We start from the raw sequence: 23,408 nt of genomic DNA on the forward strand, positions 1-23,408 counted from the left end.
ATAAATGGGAAACCTCTATCACAGTTGGGTTTTGCTTCTGAAAGTATAAAAAATCACAACCTTTTAAAATTCCTCGAAGCCAGAGACTTCGTTCGTCTTGTGAAGTCTGTATCCCCGACCCTACTCCTAGAACAATGCCGGCACACAGTAGGCATGCATAAGATACTGACAAAGTAATGAATCAATCAACGTTTAAAAATTAAAGCAAAACCTCTGAGCGCCATCTTGTGGAAGGCCTGACCACGCCGCCATCCAAGATTACAGTCACCAGCCTGGAGAATGGACGCTGAAATTGTGACAGGGCTTTGGTGGCCCTGGACTATTGGAAGTAGTGGACTAGGAAACTGTCTTGAAGCTGCGTTGGAAAACCAATTCTGCTTCTTACTTAGATTTACGTGAGGTTGATGGACATTGTAGGGGGCTACAAAAGTTCCCCCATGCAGCCCTCGGCACTGGCCCTGAGAATCACTGAGAGGTATAGCTCTCGGAAGTTGTCTTTGACCCGGGAGCCTGGGTGGCTCAGTCGGGTGAGCGTCCGACTTCAGCTTAGGTCACGATCTCACAGTTCGTAGGTTCGGGCCCCGCGACGGGCTCTGTGCCGACAGCTCAGAGCCTGGAGCCTGCTTTGGATTCTGTGTCTCCCTTTCGTTCTACCCCCTCCCCTACTCGTGCTCTCTCAAAAATAAATAAATGTTAAAAAACATTAAAAAAAAAAAAAAAGTAGTCTTTGACCAGTTCCCCCTCACCAAAAATTGTTGTAATAACCTAGCCTCCTTTGTGCTTCAAGAGATCCTTGAGAACCAAAGATGCAAAGAGATCTTTGGACATCCTGTGTAGCATCCTGTGTCTTCCTGTTTCCCCTACACTCCTCCCCAACTCACGGGGGCTCCTGCTGTCACCCCATAGTACTGGTAAGGACTTGGCCTCTCCTCTGCTTTTCTCCAACTTTCTGCACCAGGGAGGAAGAGAGGCACAAATAATTATCTGGTCACCTTCCTCTTGTTTACCTCCTATGGGACCATCAAGCAGAGAACCATTGAGAACCCCCAAGTTTCTCTGTGCCCCATACCCTCATTCTGGAGTTCTTTTCTCTGTCATTCTCACCCCCTTCCCAAGAACCTGACACAGGCCACTGAGAGACAAAATGCAGAAACCCAGTGACACTCAGACATGCACAGGGTACTCATGATTCTTCAGGCTTTATGGATACCCGGAATTTACACAATGTGATGAACACTCTTCAAGAAAAAGAATTTAAAAGTATAAATTTAGGTGCCAACGTGAATATTTATTTAGAATGGGAAAAGAAATCACTGACATTTCAAAGATCTGGGACCTATCGTTCTGAACTGTGTGTGACAACTGGCCAGAAATAGGTTGCAACCGGGCCTCCTTGTGCACCCGGGCCACTTTGCAACTGCCAGCAAAGCCATTCAAGGGGCCAGAACCTGTGACCTTCGCTGGCTTCCTCTTATGGACTCTGTCCCCTTAGGGTGGCTGCCTGCTCCCTGAACCCCCCCAGTAGTACCCCCAGAGAGAGCAAAGAGGCCGCTGTCCTCTCGGCCGCTTGGGGGTCTTTGTCCTGGGGACCAGCATAAGTGAGTCTCCGCAGGGTGTCTCCTGGGAAAACACCCCGCCCCCCATCCCCGGCACCAACCCCCTCACCCAGCCTGCAGCCCTTCTGCAGGCCCGGCTGAGTTAAAGGCGGTCAGCTTTGTGAGCCTCAGACCCCACTCCCCTCCATCTCAGCCACCCACCAAGCTCAGCCCTGGGCCCCAGGACTGCGGAAAGCTAACATCGCGCTGTACGGTTTTGTAATCAGAAAAACGAAGCTATAAACATTACATACTATTAAAGAACAAAGCAAAACAAAACCCCACCCAGTCTTTGCCAACCCTCCTCTACCCGGGAGGGGCAGGAGCGCGGGCGCTAGCCGGCTGCAAACACCGGCAGTCTGCGGTCCACCGGTTCCCTTTGGGGGGCACCTGACCCAGGGGACCCTGGCGCAAATAATGAAGAAAACTTTCTGGCCAGCCACTGCCGCTTGGCCCAAGCACTTCCTCCTGGAGCGGGGAGGCTGGGGCAGGGAAGAGGAGGAGGCGCACAGGCTGGGAACTCCAGGCGGCGCTGCGAACTCGGGACGCCGTTCCCATGGTAACCGAGAGCCGGATACAAACGCCGGGGCCCCGGGGCCTTTTGGCTGGATCTGCGCCGCCGCCGTCTGGCTTGGGTAAGGCTTCGCTCATTAGCCTCCTAGTGCTGCTGCAGGAGCCCAGACTCCCTCCTCCGGACCCCACTGGGCAGGAGGGAGTGGGGAACAGTGTGCAGGGTCTGGGAAACTAAGAAGCATCAACACGCAGCCTTCTTTGTTTCTCTCCCCGTTCTCTGCCCCTCCCTCCGTTAGCCTTTCGGTTCCCTGCTTCGCTTCGCTAACCTTTGTGAAGGCCGGTGTTGGTTCATGACTCCCCTACAAATAAAGGAGAACTGGGTCCGTTCCACTCCAGAGAGCCTCTGGCTCTGGCAGCGAAGGAAAAACTGCGGGTGTGGAGGTTGTGACTTCTTCCTCCCAGGCCTGCGTAGCCCAGCCAAATAAGCAGAAGAATTCCCCTGATGGAAAATTCCAGCCCACCTACAAACCAGTTCCTGGGACCCAAAGCCAATCACTCGGTTTCCTCGTGTTCCCTTCCCCCACCTGTAAAATGGTAGAGAAACAGCGTTCCTAACCATCCAGGGAGGTGGTGAGGAGTGTCCCTTGACTGATGTTCCACAGGTGTTCGGTGCCAGGCACCTGCTCAAGGTCACCCTCCTTGAAAGCGCCAACCTGAATACATTTGAAATTCTATTTATAAAAAAGGCCTTAGGAAAGGATGTTTTAATGAGTACACTGGGATGTCTACACTGCTTAAAAAAAAAAAAAAAAAAAAAAAAGCACCGATTGCTCTAAGGGGTGGGGGTCAAAAGAACTTTTTGACTTCAGTGTTTGTCCCCTGGCATTTTTTTAATGTGGATCCAGATCTGCCTGGGCATGGCGCCCTGGAACTCAGCAAAGCAGGCCATCAGTTGGTCCCCCGAGAGGGAAGGCAGCCGCCTTCGGCCAAGAATCCTGCCAGTTCACTAGAGGGGTTATACAAACGGCCGCTGAGGACAATAACTGCAGCAACAAAAAGGACTTGCATTTGCAAGGCACCATAGAATACCCTGGATCCTTCACAGAATTGAGGCTTCTCCCCTTGCTGCAGCTAGAGTTCCCAGCCTCGGCTGGCAGGGCCCCAGCCACACCCAAGGTCCTGCCACCCACTCCATTCTCTTCAACAGAGGCATCCTTGCTGTCTGAGCCCACCCACAGCCCATCTCTTGGTGGCCTCTCCTAGCAGGAGGGAAAGTTGCATGAAAATTCCAAACCGGAAATGAGATGTGCGGCCAGTCTCCTGTGTGCCTTTTCTTCCTATGAACCATCTATCCAGTGCACAGACTTCTGTTGAAATCCTGCCACGTGCCAGGAGTTGTGTGAGGCTACCGACCCAGTGGCTGAGGCAGACACGCAAACAAATGCAAATGGCGCGTGTGGGAAGGAAAGGACACGCGAGAGCTGTGGTGAAAAGCTCTCTGGAAGCTTCCTCTGGAAGCACGTCTTCACAGAGGAGGCGACGGTGACTTGGGTTTTAAAGAATTACAGACTTTAAATTGCTTTAGGAAATTCAAGACCCATCTGGGACCCCCAAAAAAGAAATCCCACTCAGGAAGAGCTGGTGGAAACGTGTGCTGCGTTTTCTCCAGAAAAGGAAGCAGGACTATGAATGTGCTGAGGTAGAAAACCAAGAGGAGACAGAAACATGGGCCAGAGGATGCCCAGGCAGGAGGACTGTTCAGTAGACTGAGCCCTCAGTCCTAGCTCTGCGATGCTTGTGGGAGCCCACTCTGACTAGAGGTAATCTATGACTGGCCGAAGGCCTGGCCTTCTCCCAAGTTGACTCTTAATGCTCAGTAACGTAACACTGTTAACAGGGCCTCCTTCTAGACGTATCAAGGACTGATAGGAAATACACGAGCCCTACACGTCGTGTCTTGAATAAGCCGGACTGTTCTAGAACCAAAGTTCTCTCCAGTCTCTTATTGGAAGGAACGCATACAACTATCTACCGAAATACAAGGCTTCTCTGGCACCGTAAGACCGGGGAAGCCCGGGTCTCCCTGCTCTGCTGGTGTAGCTGGACTGAAATACACTGGAAAGTAGGGCCTGGGCAGCCGTGAGTCCTCAGCCTAGCCCTTGTTGGTCTCCTGGGATCTGAGGGGTTTTCCTGGCCTCTTCACTTCAGCTTAGTGCTGCTCCAAATCCCTTAGTCCACAAACATATGCCTATGTTCTTCCCGCCCCACCCAAAATAGGAAGTGCTGGTTTAATAACAAAGAGTTTGTTTAGTTTTGATATCTAACCCCTCCAAACGCCAACTGTCCATGCCCTTTTTGACTCATCCCTTTACCTTTTAGAAGAAAGGGGTGCTGAGGCAGCACGCCCCGGGTCCCAAACCTACTTCTCAGCTCCAAATCCATGGAAAACCCTCCAGTCCTGTTTTCACCAGCGGTTGTGACAAACTTCGGCTTTACGCTGGTTCACAGCTTTGAGCCATGCTTTTGGAGCTCAGCTATGTGTGGGCAGCTACAGCCATGCGCTCAGGGCCCCGGGAGCCACTCCTGACCCTGTTCACAGACACTCTCGGAGGAAATAAACACCGTCAGCTCGCTTCACCCAGGTCGTAATGTTCTCAACTGACAACAGGTGGAGCTCATCAGCCCTAACCAACTCCATCTGTGCAACCGACTGTCTACAGTGTCGCAGGAATTCTGGGAAGCACTGAGGAGACCGTCAACACCTCACAGTGGCCCAGGGGCCACTAATTCCCAGAACTTTGTAGCCTCTTGGCCGCTGAGGGTTCTTTCCTCAGGAGGGGCTCACGGCCTCAGAGGTATCCCTCTTTGAACAAGCCATGGGTCCACCATAGGATAATGGGTCCACCATGGGATAATGGGTCTACCAAGGTCACCTGTTCTCTGTCCTACAAAACTCCTAACACCTGGGAACTTGTAGGATCCTCGTGCCATCCCGGCTCTGCAACACCAGCAGACAAGCCATTCTGCCTGGATTCCTGAGGATTCCAGTCTTCATATTGAGGACAACCTAAAGGACTGGGTCATTATGCTTGGATGAACCCCACGAGCAATCATAACAAAAAGTCCCTTTGCTCTTGGTCTTACGAGCCTTTCCAACTGGGCATGGGCATTTTCACATCACAAATGACCCCCTTCCTTTCTCATATTGTCCCTCCCTGGTCTCTCATCGAAATCTAGAATGCTCCCTGCTTTTCCACTCCACCATGTGAAAACTTCAACTTGCTAGCCAAGGCAGCTAAACTTGATTTTTTTTTATTTTAATTATTTTAATTTGTATTTATATTTGAGAGATAAATTGCAGGGGGGGGGGTAATGAACAGGGGAGGGGCAGAGAGAGAGGGAGATAGGGGGTCTGAAGCAGGCTCCATATGGTCAGCACGGAGCCCAATGAGGGGCTCAAACCCACAAGCCATGAGATCACGATCTGAGCTGAAGTCAGACACTCAACAAACTGAGCTACCCAGGTGCCCCAGCTAAACTTGATTTTTTAGGGAGGTCCACCAGGGGGAAGAGAGGAGCCCCATTAGGCAGGCAGACAGGAGAGAGGAGAGAGGGCTGTATCACTGAGCAGTAATAGCATAGCCCTTTTCATAAATAAACCCTCCTTCTCCCTCTACACAGAATTCTCTTTCCACGTCTTTATGGTGGCTAGAGCCTACCCCCTGCCCTCCCAGCCCTAGAACATCCTTTGGCTAGCTTTCAGTTAAGTGGGGACTGCCTATGTCCCCACAGGCCCACCCACCCCCCCAGAAGCCGGATATAATGCTGGCCTTCTCCTAGCTCCATATTTCCTCCCCTTTCAGATGCTCATCCAGCTTATATTGACATTCTCCTCCTGCATTTTCATTCATGACATAATCATACGATACGGTATTTTAATTTGTTTTCCTGTCTCCCTGCTTAAGCTAGATCTTTCTTGAAGTCTATAGGTGTGCCTTGTGCAAACGTGCAGTCCCAGTACCTGACAGTATCTGGCATATAGAAAGTCAATAACTGTTTGTGGCAAGAAGGAGGAAAAGAAGAAAGGGAAAAGGGATAGGAGGGAGACTTGGAAGCTTATCATTTTCAGTAGCACACTTTCTAAGGTCTGGTTAATACACTGAATGATAGAATCAGATCCATAAAATTTGAGCAGCCTGAAAGGGTGAGGCAAAGCCAGCAAGATGGAATTTAATATGGATCCACATAAATGAACTTAAGTTTAGCAAAACAAAACAAAATACACACACACACACACATACATACATACATACACACACACACACACACACACACACACACACACGGTACAGAATATAAAAGCTACCTTCAAATATTTGTAGCTCGCAGTGGAGCAAATCTATTGTGAGCAGCTCCAGAGAGCAGACCTGGAAAGGCTGGTTGAAAGCCCAAGGGAGGAAGATTTAGCAGAAGTCTGTGTAATTTCTTACGTGCTAAATACAGTGCCTCGCATGTAGAAATAGTGTCTGTGATCCTTCTTATCGTTATTACCAGCATCATCGCCATTATTTATAATACTTATAAGATGTGTCCAACAGCCAGCCTCAGGAAGCACTGAGCCCCCATCCCAGGAAATCCAAGGTTATCATTGGGTAGCCACCTGTCTGGGATGTTTGTCAACCTGATTCCTAACCCCTGGTCTCCCTTTCTCCATAATCCTGTGATTGGAAGAACAGTGTTCTGTATATCCTGGATAGTGAAAACCACAGACACAATCCCTGGCTGAGCAAACTGTCTTTTATATAAAGAAGCTTTGGCACTCCCCACATTTGTTACAGTGTGTCTGCTTCAAGCAGCCCCTCCAAGAATCCTCTTTGATGTTGAAAAAGTAAAATCGCTTTGTGTGAAAGCTCCTTTAATCTTAGATAGATACAAATGCCTTGTATCTTTGGGAACATGCCAAACTGCTCTTCGTATTTCAGAATTAATCTCATTAAAGAAATCTCTGTTTAATCCCCACTGCTGTTTGCCAGAGATGTTGAATAATTCCACACCTGTTCCTACTGCCTCTGTGCTGTGCTCCCTTCCTGGACTTGGTGTTGTCCAAGAAAACGCATCGGTGGGTGTAGGCTGGATCATGGCATTCCCATGTTTTGTTTAATGCTGTCATTGTAGAAATGTTCCTTTATACATTCCTTATCTCATTTTCTTAGTCTGAAGAAAGGAAAGAAAAGGAAGAGGTAGCTCGCCTGTTATGAAAAATAACAAATAAAATGATGAAGTTGCTTCATTGATTATCCAATTCAACATAAACTTACGATAAACAAGCAGTATTGCTAAGGAAAATGCCGTCCGTATAAGATAACAAGCAGTTGTCTCTTTCCAAAGAGTATAGGAAACGCTTGACCAGATTACCTGCTTTGTAAAACACATTTTGTATATCAATGTCTATTTTACATACATAGAGATCAGTCAAATGAAATTATTGACATCCTCTCTCTCAATACAAATTCTGGATCTCCTCCATTAGGAGCCATCAGTGAATGATCCCAAGTTAGAGCCGTGTGAAATAATCACTCATCTATTCACTTCAACAAATACTTATTAACCTCCTCCTATGTGCCAGGCATTATTCTAGGTGGCAGAACTATAACGGCAAACAAAAGTGAGCAAAATTTCTATCCTCCAGTATACAGATCAATAAACATGATACAAATGTTATGAAGAAAAGAAAACAACATGAGAAGATACATAGTGATTTGGGGTAAGGGTGGGAATGGGGGCAATTTTAGATCAGTGACCCAAAGGAGGCCTCACTGGATAGGTGACATTTAAGCTGAAACTTAAGGAGGAGGAGTCAAGCATTTGAAGATCTGGAAGAACTTTCCAGACAATGGGAAGGGCTGGGTGGGAAGAGGCTGTACATGGAGAGCAAGGGGAAGAGTGGAGTTCCAGGAGGATGAGAAAGAAAGCAGGAGCCAACATGGGCAAGCTTTGGAAGCCTCTGAAAGCCTCTGAAACCACCGGAGGGTTTTAACCACTGGAGCGACGTGATCCAGTTTATGTATTTAAAAGACTGCCTCTGAAGAATAGATTATCAGAAAGCAAGGGCCAAAGCACAGAGGTAGCTGTAGGAGATGGTGGGCTACACAAGGGTGAGCACAACGGTAGTGGACAGAAGAATGGATTCGGGACACTTCTTGGAAGACAGTGCCAAGAGGACTTAATGACTGGTTAGCGGACTTGGAAGGGCGGAAGAGGGAGGAATCAGGGATGACTCGGAATGTCTACCTCTGAGCAAGGACGTGAATTACACCAGGTTCCCAAACTTTCTCCGTCCGTGGCACCTTTAGCGCCTCAGTGAATTTTTCCTGTTGCCCCCCTCCACCAAAAGAAATACAGGTTTCATTTATCAGTTATATCCAAATAACCGGATAAATATTGCGTTGTGTCTTTATGTCACACATTTATGTCACAACTTCCTCCAGAAACTGAAAGAAAAAATAATGCCTTTATTTCATTTTTGAATGGCCATGATGACTCTCTCACAGAATGTGTGTGCCCACTGGGCACTGAGTGACTTCAATCTTGGAATCATTAGACACAGCCACCCTCCTTTTCTACTGCACACTGATTTTTACATGGTCCTTGCTTTTCGTCTCAAAGACAGCCAAACACCCCGCTCTGCAAAATATGCCATCATTCAAAGGGATGGAGCCTAATCAAAAATTAGGTATGCCTACAATGTCCAGCAGATGTCGAGCTGTTCTCTTCAAAAATTTAAAATCTACTGCAGTATCCCTGGGAGTTCTCTGCAATTCCCAGGGACTGTCCATGCTCGGAGTGGTCAAGCCATTTTGTCCCATGGGTGGGGGGGGATGGAAAGGGAGGTAGTATAAGGGAGGGCTGCTTGGGTTTGATTTCCATGGTGAACATTCAAGGAGAGCTACTGACCAAGGAAGGTTAATGAAGAAACACACTGTACCACAAAAGTAAACTATGCCATATTTAGCATAGGAAAAATATCCGTTTTCCAGTATTCTTAGGGAAGGAGGTTTTCTCCAGCTAATTTTCTGAGTAACTAAGAGCTAACCAGAAAGTTTTTTTTCTTTCAGCTGTTCTTATTGAAAACTATCTTGGCTTGGATTGAGTTCACTCCCTGACATTGTAAGTACTGAGCCATGAGCATGGTTGAACATAACTGCATTGTTCTGGGTCCTGAAGGCCGCGTGGCCATGATTGCCGATAATTCTTACTGCCCCCCCTGTTAGATACACTGTGATCCCAGAAACAGCAATATCAAATAGATCTTCACAAAATGGATTTTGTTTTCCTACAGTAACTTTTTAAAAAATGTTTATTTTTGAGAGAGAGAGATCTGCGTGAGCAAGGGAGGGGCAGAGAGTGAGGGGACGGAAGATCCAAAGCGGGCTCTGTGCTGACAGCTGCGAGCCCCACACAGGGTTCAAACTCACAGACCATGAGATCATGACCTGAGCCAAAGTTGGACAGTCAACTGGCTGAGCCACCCAGGTGCCCCTTCCGTAGGAACTTCTAAAAGCATTGCCTTTCCCATCAAGAACACCGCATCAGATAATTCCTAGATGTGACCACCAATGAGCAATATAAAGGCAAGATTAAAACGTCTTATCCACAAATTCCGTAATCCAGAAAAAGCTCTGAAAACTGAAAACTTTGAGAAATTTGTGGCAAACTCCTCTGGCCACAAAGCCTGAACTGCTAGAACTCGGTTCAAAGCAAAATCCAACCTAAACTGATGTGGGGCAACTAACCGTTTCTCTTTATCCCACCTGTTGTGAAAATGTCCATGTTTTGCTATAGAAATACTAATGAGACTCACTGCAGGCTCCTGCCCCCTCACCCCCACAGGGCCGATGTGTATTTAGGATACAGTCACCGTAAGGACAGCCTAAATCAGCAACAAACCTGAAAGCCACAACGCACCTGGCCCTAAGGGTTTGACTAAGGGACGGTCTTTGGAAACATAGGGCCGGAAGGAAGGAACCTAGAGCCCTTCTAGGCCAATCCGCTGACATTACAAATGAGACAGGAAGCCTAGACACAAGTGGGAGAACATATTCAAAATCACATATCCAGTTTGGAGCTCAGCCAAGACAGGGCTATTCCTCCCGCCGTTGCTGCCTACGGCCCCATCAGGCAGGCAGCCTCCGCATGGGCTCCCAGGAGCCGAGAACGCAGGTCCCCCGGCACATCGGAAGTGTCGACGGGCCACGCCAGAAATACGCTTCTACTGAGATCCTAAATTGAACTAGCTGAAAATGAATATCTGTTGTAATGTGTCTCAATAACCCCACTCTGTTTCTCATGACATCAGAGGTTGGAGGAAGGTCAATGCAAAGGCCTTCTATATGACTCTCAAAAATCACGCCAGAAAACTTTTAACTGGGGATGTCTCTCCATCTAAATGAACTTCCCTGTAGCAAATAGAAACTCTAAATATTATTATTTTTTTTATTCTTTTAAGTAATTGCCATTAGGGCCTCTCTGTATTTAAGGGAATCGCTAAGAATTTGAGTTGTCAAGACCAAAAAGATGAAATACCTTTCTCGTCTCTTTGCGGTGTGGTTTAGACTTGGAATTGGACAGACCTAGTGTGGGGGATCACAAATACGGCGCTGAGTAGCTGTGTCCTAAGGCCAATTAGAACCTCTGGGAGCCCTGGTTTTCTAAGCTGAAAAATGGGATAATAACACTTTACCTGCCTTTTGTGACTCTTTAAATTTTAAATAACGGAGGCCCCTGGGTGACTCAGTCGGTTAATTGTCCAACTTCGACTCAGGTCATGATCTCACAGTTCATGGGTTTGAGCCCCACATTGGGCTCTGTGCTGGCAGCTCAGAGCCTGAGCCTGCTTTGGCTTTGGAGTCTGTGTCTCCCTCTCTCTCTCTCTCTGCTCCTCCCCCGCTTGTGCTCTCTCTTTCTCAAAAATAAATACACATTTAAAAAAAAAATTTGTTTAGTTTTAAATAATGCAAAATACCTTATTCTGTCTAGGCACTTAGGAGATGCTCAGTAAAACCCCACTTCCCCGGCCTCCCTCATCTCACCCTGTTTTATCACAGAGAATGATTGTTTAACCTGGGATGGGGAGGAGGTGGGTGCTGAGCACTGAAGCCAGTGCCCCGAGAAGTGCAGTCCTCCAAAGGATACAGTCTCTCAACCCGCATGATAGTCCTCTCGGGGAAAGAACATTCCTCTGCAACGGCACACCTGTGTCCAAATCCTAGTTTGGCAACATTTCACTTGTCTGACCTTAACTAAGTCATTTGATTTCTCTGAACCTGAGTGTTGTCTGTAAAACGGAGATAATCGTGTTTGTCGCTCAAGGACGCCCTGACGAGCAAATTCAATCGGGCATGTTTACTGGTTTGGCAACTCAAAGCATTACACAAATCTTTGGAGCATAGAGAAGCAGAAGAGTAGTACCCCAGATCTAGAAACGGGAGAACACTGTCCCGATTTAAACAAAAGGAGAAGAGAAGGCAGATGTGGCCAGTTATATCCCAGTGAGTTTGATATTGATGCTGGGCACAATTCTAGGGCATTTCCTGTAAGGGTTCGGGAGCACTTTGGAGAGGTGAGCAGCACGGATTCCTGGAGAACAAGTCACGTGGGACCGGACTTCACCTGTCATCCCTCAGAAAAGTGGGGAGATCTTGAGGGAGGGGAAGTCCCAGGGAGCCAAAGAGGAGGGGCCCAAAAAGTAGAGAGAAAAGTGGCTTCAGAGAGACAAGAAGCAGAAGGTGGCCTCCAGGAACACAGCGGGAGGGGCCTCGTGAGTCAAGGGGCGGGGCTCAGAGAGCCAAGGGGAGGAGCCTCTGGGAGCTGAGCCCCTCAGAGAGCAGAGAGGGAGGAGCCTCGATGGCCAGGTCCTGCCAGCTGCCCAGAGGACAAGCTTTATTCTTTAAGATCTTCTCATTTTTTTTTCAGCCAAAAATGTTTGTAGTAAGAGCCTCTTCTCCCACTCCACTTCCTTTTGGATGCTCAGGAAAAAAAATAATTTCCTGTAAACTACTTTTTGTCGCTGTGACCCTCTAAAGATTGTGAACCCTTCTGTTTCCCTTAAACCCTGAGCCCCATTTCCTCCTCTGTAAAGAGGGATGATGGCGCCTGCATTGGGGGTTGTTGTGGGAGGCTAAGGGGACCCCGCACGGGGGGCTGACTGGAAATGCTCATCCCCTTCCCCCAGCCTCTCCTGGCAGAACAGACTCGGCTGGTGGCCTTGCGGCTCTCTGGTTTGACATTTGTATCGCTGCTTTGGATGAAGACACACATACTAGGAAGCTGGGAGAGTTAAGAAATGACTGGCAGTCAGTCCAATAAAAGGCTATTGGGAGGAGTTATACTGGAGAAAACGTCAAGTGCCGATGAGACAGAAAAGCGATACACCTTCTGGAGGGGAGCTCTGCACACAGTGACAGAGCTGAGGGTTAAGTGTCCTCAGACCCACCACACTCCGTTGGAGAGATCACTGCCTTCACACCGGGCCCGGGCTCCGGACAGGCAGGGATCAGGATTCACACCTCCATTCCATAAATATGTATTATTTCCTACCAAGTGCTCGGCACGGTTCTAGGCACTTGGCCAAATCAGTGAGTGAAACCAAGCTCCCTGCCCTCAAGGAATTCACATTCTAGTGAGAGGAGAGAGACGATGCACAAAATAAATGAATAAAGTGCTTAATATGTTAGTAAGTGATAAATGCTCTGGAAGAAAAAGGTAAAATGAGAGCAGGTTAGGGGACATCAAAAGTGCCAGAGTACCTGGGGAACGGGCCCCGGGGACAGGAGAGCAAAGGCCTCGGGTGGAACAGTGCCTGGCAATGTTAGGCACGAGGCTGAGGCCAGGATGGCAGGGGTGGGAGGAGGGAGAGAGCAGGGGGAGGCAGGTGGGAGAGGTGATGGGGGGCCAGTCGGGAAAGACCTGCAAGCCTGAAAGGGCTTTGGCTTTCTATGCAAGATGCGAGCCATTGCAGGCTTTTGTGCGGAGGGGTGAGGTGACAGGACTTAGGTTTGAGTTGTTTTTTTTTTTTAATTTTTATTTATTTATTTTAAGAGAGAGGAAAAAAAAAAATGCAAGCGTGGGAGGGCCAGAGAGAGAAAGAGGGAGACAGAGAATCCCAAGCAGGCTCCACGCTGTCAGCACAGAGCCAGAGGTGGGGCTCGAACTCACCAACCATGAGATCATGACCTGAGCTGAAATCAAGAGTCAGATGCTTAACCGACGGAGCCACCCAGACGCCCCAGGACTTAAGTTTTAAAAGCTGGCGACCTGTGGAAAAGACACCTGCTAGGAAGTGCCTGCAGTAGTCGAGGCAAGATGTGATGCTGGGCAGACCAGGGTGGGAACATGGGGCGCGTGAGGAGTGGGAGATCCTTTGAAGGAGGAGCCAGCCTGGCTTCCTGGTAGATGGGATGCAGGGTGAAGAAGAGAGAAGAAATGACTCCACGGGCTCTGTCAGCACCTGAGGGGTCTGGGGAGGAAGAGCAGGATCTGAGTTTGGGCACCAAGTCTGAGGTGTCTCTTAGATGTCTGAGCAGAGACGCCAAGAAGGGAGTTGGGGGTCCGAGCCTGGGGCCCTGGAGAAAGGTCTGACTGCCACCTCCAAACACTCCCAAGACTGTCACGGGGAAGGGGAGTGAGAAAAGTGAGGAAGGCTGGGATCCAAGATTCAGTCCGAGGGCTGCTGAATCGCAGCCATGTGAAAATGGCCTCAGAAAGGCTGTCCCGCGTTTATAGATAACAACCTCGTGAAATCATGGCTGAGAGTCGGAAAACAGACTGACCCGCTATGTGGGAGGTTCTGTCCTGGCAGACACAACCACCGCCATAAAATGCTTCCCCATTTGGGAGGGTTCCAGCCTCCCAAGGATAGGGGAGCTCACTTGTGACAATACCCGTGGCCATCTTTGCCCCCAGGACCCCGCCCTCAGGACTTGGACTGAATCGTAGACAGACCCTCATCTTGAGACCCCTCCACTAGGCTGCGGTGGCTACCAGGGAGCAGGGAAGTGAGAGGCAATCTTTGTGTTTTCTCTCCCCATGCCATAAACTAAGTAAGACCTCAGAAGCGCGTGCACACACACACACACACACACACACACACTTTTACCTTCAGTGCTGGTTAGGAGTCAACGTGCAATAACAACATAGGTCACATTTGTGACTGTCACTACTTATGCCTACGTGTATTGTCTCATTGGATCTCCACAAGAGTTTGGTACCATTATTCTCCCCATTTTACAGATAAAGAAATTAAGTCACAGGAGAATGAAGACTTTCCCTCCAAGTCAGGTGTAAGTGGCCCAGCCCGATTTAACCCCAGTTAACCTGGCCCCAGACCCTGACCACTGTGCCGTTCTGCTCTTTCAGAAGTTTGCTTCTCCTTCCTGCTTCAGCTCTCCCTTTCCATTTTCACACAGTCCGCTCCTCTGCTGATTGTCCGAAGCGGTTCTGTCAGAAGCAGTGTTGCGTTATCGAGCAGAGACTGGTTAATCTACAAAGTTGCCCCCCCACCCCGCTGCTGGAGCCCAGGCCAGGGGGCAGGGCTGGACTGGAAGGGTCCATCAGCGAGTGTGTGCAGGACCGTCAGTGAGGGGAGGTGCGGCAAGGGAGCCCTGGCTGGGGCAGGGAGCTGGGCACTGGGACCCAGGCCCCCGCCCCGAGCCACCCTGTGCAGGGACCAGAGGGCGCTTGGGCCTCCATTTTCCTTCCTTGTCAGAAAAGCCAGACCCTTCCTTTCTTTTGAGAATGCAAAGGCAGAGGATGGTGACGACAGTAACTTGTGCCGACAGACCAAGGGTCAAAGGCGGTCCTTGGGCTTTTTCCCTGGAAACACACCAGTATTGATATCCAGGGGGCAGAGGAGGATCCAGGAGGATGCGTAAGGGGAGGATAGCCGTGCTGGCCACGCTGGCAAATCGTGTCCTTCTACGTCTTCCCATCCCCTCTCTGCCCAGAGCCATCATACTGGGCCGCATGAGCTGGACAAAGCGAATGCGCTCATCCTCACGGAGCAGCCTGTTTTCCCAGCCCAAGGAACTTGTTCCCACCCAGCTGCAGGTTCCTTGCATGCATTTGGTTTCCAAAGTGTGACGCCTTTCAGCAAGTCTGTAGAGCCATGGCCCCAGTGAGAGAGACAAAGAACATCTCAGGAGCAACACCACCGCCCCCGTCTTGGAAACCAGTGAGGAGACCCTACTAATTCCTTTCCCTAAAAAACCACAACCAGAACATGGAGCCCTTCTTTAGGTCATTCACCTGGAAACCAGAGGCTGCAATTATTCCTTGTGAGATCAGTCACTTACAGAGGGGGTGCTCTGTTCTTTTTGTTACATTAGTTATGTCTTCCTCATGTATTTCAAACTAAGAATGTTTGGAGATCCTGGCCTTGACCCCTCAGAATGACAAATGGGATCGAAAAGGAAAGGAAAGGAAAAGAAAGGAAAGGAAAGGAAAGGAAAGAAAGGAAAGGAAAAGAAAAGAAGAAAGAAAGAAAGAAAGAAGAAAAGAAAAGGAAAGAAAGGAAAAGAAAAGAAAAGAAAAGAAAGAAAAGGAAAGGAAAGAAAAGAAAAGAAAAGAAAAGAAAAGAAAAGAAAAGAAAAATCACTATGGAAAAATCAGTTCGCCTCTCATTTGCAGTGCAGTGTGGAAGGGGTTATGTGGATACAAATCTCCAAGATTGTGGTCGAATGACCTCTGATACAAAGTTTTACCCCTCTTCGGTAAATAAGCATATGTACATAATCAGTAAATATCCTTGGCAAAGTGCATTAATTAATACTTTTCTTTGCTCTTTCATTTATACATTCAACAGGTTATTACCGAGTGCCTATTGCATGCCCAATCACCATGGTAGGTACGGGCGTCCAGTGTCGACCTGTGTAAACACGGCACCTGTCGCCACCAAACAGCCCATCTCTCTGTGAGGCCAGAAAGATGAAGCCAATGCATGAGCAGGCAAAGTGTGAGAGATACCAGACCTTTTAGTGGATTGTGTATCTTTTGTTCTCCCAACTTCTGGTAGAGACAGCGAGCCATGGCTCTACTGTAAGGAAAACAACAGGGCCCATGCGAGGATGCGCCCGCCCGGGAATCTGAGCAGACTACAGGCAGTGGTGGGGACAGACCCAGAAGTGGAAGGCCCCATTCAGGGAAAGCAGCCTGAACTCAGCAGCACTATTTCCGTGTGGGAAAGCCCGCGCAGGGTTGCCCGACATTCCTATTTCCACGAGAAGCCGGAACTCTTGATTTTTTGTGAATTCTGCTCATTCTAAATATTCACTCTAAATTTTTTTTAAAAAACTCTTGAAGCCGAATTACCTGTGTCTGCCGTCTTGCTTTGATTGATGCAGCCATTTTGTGAAGCCAGTCTAAAGATTAAAGACCTATAATCAGCTGATTATAATCGGCTGTTATAAAGGGGATGTTTCTTGTTGTGACCACAGAAATGAAGCTGCAATCTGTCAGAAACCGGGGTCAAAATGAGTGGACATCTGAATCACAAGTCAAAACCAGGATGTTTACCTCAGACGCCGGGTCTCAAGTTGCCAATTACTGTTCATTTCCACCTGATGGCTTTTCTTAGAAGTTTCCAGGAGAATTAAAGGGAGAATGTGACGATGCAGCAGCCTGGGCCTTTTCACAAGGCCTGATGAGAAAATGGAAAGAAAAGATTCTTAAGCTTAAATGACAGGCTGCCTTTGGAAAATGCATTCTGGGCCGTCCGGGGGATGGGGCCATTCTGACATTTTATCTCAAGCAGCTAAAAAAATAGGAAAGGTAGGAGATCCCTGAAGTGTTAAGCATGCCTTTGCTCCTTCACCGCTCCCAGGATGAGGCAGGGCATCCCCGTCTCCAATTGCTCTCCTCTTACGCAGCCCCTTCCTTCTCCCTCTGGTTTAGGGAGCCAGGGCCAGGAGCGCACGGGGGTCGGAAGTGAACAGCCACAGTTAACTGACACGGTCAGCTTTTAAATCAAAGTAAGCCTGGGGAGGCTCCTTTAAAGCAGAAGAGTCTCCCCTAGACATCAGTGTGAGCCCCGAAGTTTTCCCACAGCTCACCCTTTGCCCCAAAGGCGATCTCCTCCACCCTGGTGTGTGTGATTTACACCCCACCTCCTCCAAAAGGCATCTGAGGTAGCCTAGGTCAGAAGACACGCAGGAAGATCACAGTATGAACCACAGAGCAGTGAGTGACAGAGGCAGGAGACTCTACTGTTTCTGCGCTGTCTGGTAAATGGCCGCAAGAGCGCTCCCTTCTGGAGCTTTTGATCCTCTCGCGTTCCCGTCATCACCCAGCCCAAAATGAGTAATAATGGCTTCTAAAGCTCTCCACCCCCTGACTCTGCCCTTAACTTTTTCTACCTTGTCCTCTCTCTGCCAGGTCAGTTTTCTGGGCCCCGGGTTGGTCTGCTTCCTCCCCACCCTCCCCACCCTTCTAAAATACCAATCTATCTATGAGGCCTGTCCTCCTCGCTGTCCCCAATCCTGCAATCCATTCCTTTGTAGGCTTACATTTTGTGAAGCTGTCTGTCAGAGGGCGGGTTGTCTGGAAACGGGTTCCCAGATGCGGACCATTGAGGTGCAACCAGTAGAAATATAAGCCGATGCCTGAGAAAGGGCGGGGAAGGACTGGCGGAGGGAATGGTCTTGTGGACCGGGCTGGGCAAGCCTGCCTGTCAAAGCTGACCTGCCTGAGTCGGCCTGACTTTATTGGATGACTTCTGGAAGGCAGCTCTGCAGCCGAGGCAGTTCCTGAAAGACGGGGCGGCCGGAGGCTGTCTGTAGACCACAGTCTCCACAGCCGGCAGCAAGTCCTTTGAAAGGGGGCCTGGGTAGCACCCCCTCAGTTCACCACACTGCCCCAGGCTAATCCTATCAGAATCTGATCATCTAAGGGCTCTAGCAATCCTAAAAGTAGACAAACAAGCCCACTGGCCCACTATGAATGTCTTTACACATCAGTCTTCCCATTTTGGGCATCATGGTGCACACATGTTAGCAAGTGATCCTGTGATCTCAGCGCTGGTTCCCGAAAACAGAGCTTCCTGGTCTAAGATCTGAAAGAAAGGTAGACTGAGATATTTATCCATTAAATCCCTAGAGCAAACAGGAAGGTTCTGGGCAGTTTGCTTCCTTCAACTCATTCCATTGTGCAGAATGAATATTACCCTTTTTAAAACTTTGGGACATGCTGCTCTAGAGCCATCTATCCTTGCCCTTGACTCAGTCACCGGTCACATATTTATTGAACGTTTACCGAGCACCGGGCGTTAAGCTAACCACTGGAGATAGAGCGGGGAACAGGTCACATAAGGTCACTGCCACTGAGACACAGCGTAGTAGAAAAGAAAGGCTGGACAAGCAAACACAGAAACATAATCAGAAACAGTGTAAGCACTACAGGAGAGGCTAACGGGGTGGGAGAGGATGGACGGAATGGCAAGACAAAGTCAGAAACCTTAGCAGGCGCCTGATCTCACGGGGGCCTGGAAGCCACGGAATGGGGTTTACGTTTTATTCCAAGTACAAGGGAAAGCCATTAGTGGATTTGTAAGCCCCGGACATCCTGACCTGATTTATATACTCACACGGACACTCTTCACGGAGAAGGACTAGGGGGTGGCAGCAGTGGTCACGGGAAGGCCCGTTTAGAAAGAGCTGCATTAGGGGCGCCTGCGTGGCTCAGTCGGTTGAGCGTCCGACTTCGGCTCAGGTCATGATCTCGCGGTTCGTGAGTTCAAACCCCACGCTGGGCTCTGTGCTGACAGCTCAGAGCCTGGAGCCTGCTTTGGATTCTGTGTCTCCCTCTCTCTCTGCCCCTCCCCCGCTTGCTCTCTCTCTCCCAAAAAACAAACTTAAAAAAAAATAACAATAATAATAAAAAGAAAGAAAGAGCTGCAGTAATTCTGCCTGGAGACGACGCGGCTCACTGTGGGTCATCACAGCAGAGATGGAGAAGAGTAGAAGGATCCTAACATATTTTTAAGCGAGAATGAATCCTTCCGGCCCTCAAGACGTTCGCACTCTGTTGGAAAGAACAGATGGGTACGCAAACCGTGTAATATAGCAAAATAGTTGCTTGAGTGGAGATACAGAAGGTACAGATGGAGCTCAGGGCGGGGCAGGGAAGACGTCGCGGGGAAGCCGAGGTGCTCACGGCTGCGTGCAAGCTGGGGCGTAAAAAGAACTGTTTGCTGAGTAAACTCACCGCGGGTGTGCCTTCCAGCCGAAGAGGCCGTGCCTGTGGCGGCCGTGACCACGTACCCGGCAGACCTCCAACTAGAAGGGCCTTTGCTGACCAAGGCCCGGCCACTGTGCCTGTAACCACCCTGCCTGTACCTCTCCCACTGCGCGTGTCTTTTTGTGTCTAGAAACCTGTTTGCGTGACTCCTCTTCTCACCAGATTTCAAGCTCCTGCGAGCCATTCTCTTTTCTTGTTTTCGTGTTTATTTATTTTGAGAGGGAGAGAGCGAGCGAGAGGGGGAGGGGCAGAGAGAGGGAGAGAGAGAATCCCAAGCAGGCTCCACGCGGTCAGCGGAGAGCCCAACGCGGGGCTCCAACTCACGAACCGTGAGATCGTGACCCGAGCTGAAATCCAGAGTCGGATGCTGAACCGACTGAGCCCCCCAGGTATCCCAACATCCTCTTCTTGATTATTGTGGTAACAAATATTTCTTGATGAATAACTAAGTCTCCTCTGATGACTGTACCATTAAACGCCGAATCACTCCTTCACTCTCCAGCCCTCCAGGCTTACTTCATATTGTGCAGTAATTGCAAAGGTGTTGCCTTCAGGTGTGATCTCTCCTACCCGTTCCTGGAGGGTAAAACCTCTGTTCCCCTTTTTGTGCCTTTTCATGGGCCGCTCTATACCGACGTGCACATTCAAAGGGCCACCCAAACACTGGTGAATGAAATGAGCGAATACGAATGGATATAAATCAATATGCAGTAGCGATTACCGACTAATGGGATTTGATTCCTCTCTTGGTTACCAGGATGGCGAAGTGACCGCCTGCGGCTTGCTGCAGGGTTTCATCTACTTAATGCTGCCCCAACATGTCTGCTGAAAATGATCAGTCATCAAGAGGAACATCACCCCTTCGCTCTGCCACAATGTCCCAGAATTCCACACAGACCATATCTTCGGAGGAGGATATCGAGGAAGAAGAGTGTTCAGAGAAAGACTATCTATTTCCTGAAGAGGAAGAGTATCTGGAAGAGGAGGAATATCTGGAGGAAGACGACTACCTGGAGGAGGAAAAGTTGCTGAAGGGGAAGGCGTACCTGTATGGAGAGGGGTATGCGAAGGCGGGAGAGCATCTACAGGAGGAAAAGGACCTGGAAGAAGAGTATCTGTTGGGAAAGTATCTGGAAGACGGTGAGTATCTGGACGAGGGAGAGTATCTGAAGGGAAAAGAGTAGGTGTGTGAAGAAGAGTATCTGGGACGGGTATGCGGAAGAGGGCCTTCTAAAAGATAGCAACTGGTGGGGCGCCTGGGTGGCTCAGTCGGTTGAGCGTCTGACTTCAGCTCAGCTCATGATCTCACGGTCTGTGAGTTCGAGCCCCACGTCGGGCTCTGTGCTGACAGCTTGGAGCCTGCTTCCGATTCTATGTCTCCCTCTGTCTCTGCTCATGTTCTGTCTCTGTCTCTCTCTCTCTCTTTGTCAAAAATTAATAAACATTTTTTTAACAAAATTTTAAAAGATAGCAACTGTCATCCACCACCACACCCAGGGAAAAAGATCAAGCTTGAGATAGAGCCGAGGCTCAATCTGTCAATCCTGCCCTTAGTGCCGACAGGTAGGAACACTCATTCCTGACCACGTTCTCCCAATCTCAATAGCTGGGACCCCAAGAACGGTGCCCACAGAGCAGAGAGGCTTAACGAACATGAAGCACCTATTCATAAACAAAACGAGCAGAATATAGCCCATAACTTGTATCTTTTCCTTATTGCACAAATAACACATATTTATTGCGGACGTTAGGGAAACTGTATATGAGCGAAACAAAGAAAGCAAAAATCCCTCCCATCCAGAGGGGAATAATCACTTTCCCACTTTGGTTATACCCTCACCAGGCTTTATAAAGTGTTTGTAACCTACTTTTTTAAGGTACATTTATTTATATATTTATATATTGCAATCACACATAAATATATACTTCTAGGAATATCATTTCATGTTATTAAATTTTCTCCAAATCATTTTAATAGCTGCATTGCACTGGATTGTATTTGCAAGCCGTAATATTTTCAATCGATTCCCTATTATTATTAATCATTCATTTCTACTCATTACGTTTGTTTTCCAAACAGCATTTTGAGAAACATCCTTAGAGCTCAATTTTATCAATGACCTCCAATTACTTCCTAGAATACATCCCACAATCTGTTGCTAGGTCAACAGACACTAGTATGCTTCTCAGGGTACCCAGTAGGTCCCCGGAAGGCATCATCTTACTCTGCCGGTGAGTATTTAACTCTGGAGTGATTTCTCTCATCCTGGGGCTGACATTTTTCCAACACGATTCCCGCAACTGGCACCTGTTCCTTAAACTGGGCTTTATTATTTGGCCCTGGCCTCCCTGTTCCGTTGCTGGCAGCGGCTGATACGCATTTTCTCGCGGGCCTGCGCGGGGCCTTCCCTTGCTGACGTGACTGCTTGGCCTTATATATCCAACCACGTTCAGAAAGCTAAACATCCAGGTCTTCTGCATCATCTTACCGTTGACCTAGAAATAGAACTACATTATTTTTCTGGATCTGGTTCCGTTACCCACTGCAAGCACCTCAGGCAGCTTGATTTTGTGTTTTGTTTTCTGGGTTTTTTGTTTTTTTGGTTTCTTGTTTGTTTGTTTGTTTTGGGGGGCGGGGGATTGGCAGCTTCAACTTTTAATTTTTTTTTTTTTAATTTTTTTTTTTTTAACGTTTATTTTTGAGACAGTGAGAGACAGAGCGTGAACAGGGGAGGGGCAGAGAGAGAGGGAGACACAGAATCTGAAACAGGCTCCAGGCTCTGAGCAGTCAGCACAGAGCCCGACGCGGGGCTCGAACTCACGGACCGTGAGATCACGACCTGAGCCGAAGTCAGATGCTTAACCGACCGAGCCACCCAGGCGCCCCGGCAGCTTCAAGTTTTAAATCCCAGTCTGATTACACACAGCCCGCATCCAAAACCTGGGTGTTCTCAGCAGCCACACAGGCATTTTTGCCTTTACATCCCCCTTCACCAAATCAGATGCCACATCCTAGATTCCTGCTACCCCTGAAGAAATTTAGTTAGGGCACTGGAGAGATAATTCTCTATTGCTGGGCAACTCTCTTTGGTGTGTGCCTCTCTCCCTCTCGGAATCCTAATATCCCTGCTGTTCAAATACCAGGTGTAATTCCAGTATTGAAAAATAGCATTCAGACCATTTCTTTTGCACAGTATGAATCAAGCATTCTTAACATGTCCCCTGTATGCACTGGGCCTTTGTAAATATATTACCCACTGGAGTAGGACAAATACAATGTTGTCAAGTGAATGGAACTGTGTATAAAGCAAAAGCTTTGAAAATAAATGCCCTGCTAGCAAAATTTGGAGAGGCACTGCAAAACTGTAGAGGAATGTTAAATGCCTTGAAAGGCACATGGAAGAATGTTTTGGTCTATGAAAACCCAGGGTACTGCGCCAGGCTGCACAAAACAGGTTACATTAAAAAGGGTCTACAACAGGATTTGGAACTTTTTGAAAGAATTTACATCAATATTTCCTTATGTGGAATATTCTACCAATACCTTTAAGATATAAATTGGCTTAGCCCTTGGCACAAGAATGCCTTCCAGACCCATAGCAAATGCTCAGTAAATGCAAATTGAATCGAGCTTAATGTCGTTTGTTTCATAAAGTCAAACACACACGCACGCGTATGCACATACACACACATGCACACACCAGCATTTGTTCTTTAAGATATTTTTATAAATTCATTGGCACCTATAAAATGAGCCCTGGAAATGACAAAACGGGCTCCCCTCTCTTAGGCTGATGGATTAATTACTAGAGACTAGTGCTGGAGCACTATGTTGAGAAAGATTCTGAGGCCCCATTTCGCCCAAGAGGATGGAGAAGCCAGGGTGCCATTTGTCTATCTGGTGGTAGATCACAAAGAACACCGTCTTCTTCCTCTCTCAGGAGCTTCATTGCCTAGGCTGGCATGTCAGATCTCTCCCACTTATTAGTGCGTGAACTTGGGCAAGTCACTGAA

At 48.4% G+C, this 23,408-nt stretch overlaps 1 protein-coding gene across 1 annotated transcript in view; it reads left to right on the forward strand.

Moving 5' to 3' along the window:
- The first annotated feature begins 2,154 nt into the window (after positions 1–2,154).
- ERICH6B (glutamate rich 6B) overlaps positions 2,155–23,408 on the forward strand; it is a 70,173-nt gene continuing 48,919 nt past the window's right edge. Inside the window, exons 1-3 of the mRNA XM_042921183.1 lie at positions 2,155–2,230; positions 9,224–9,275; positions 20,152–20,534. Of these exons, the coding sequence (XP_042777117.1) occupies positions 20,213–20,534 (322 nt within the window). The 5' untranslated portion in view covers positions 2,155–2,230; positions 9,224–9,275; positions 20,152–20,212. The remainder of the gene's footprint in view (positions 2,231–9,223; positions 9,276–20,151; positions 20,535–23,408) is intronic.

The sequence above is a fragment of the Panthera leo genome, chromosome A1, assembly GCF_018350215.1.
Source record: "Panthera leo isolate Ple1 chromosome A1, P.leo_Ple1_pat1.1, whole genome shotgun sequence".
NCBI classification, from domain to species: domain Eukaryota; kingdom Metazoa; phylum Chordata; class Mammalia; order Carnivora; family Felidae; genus Panthera; species Panthera leo.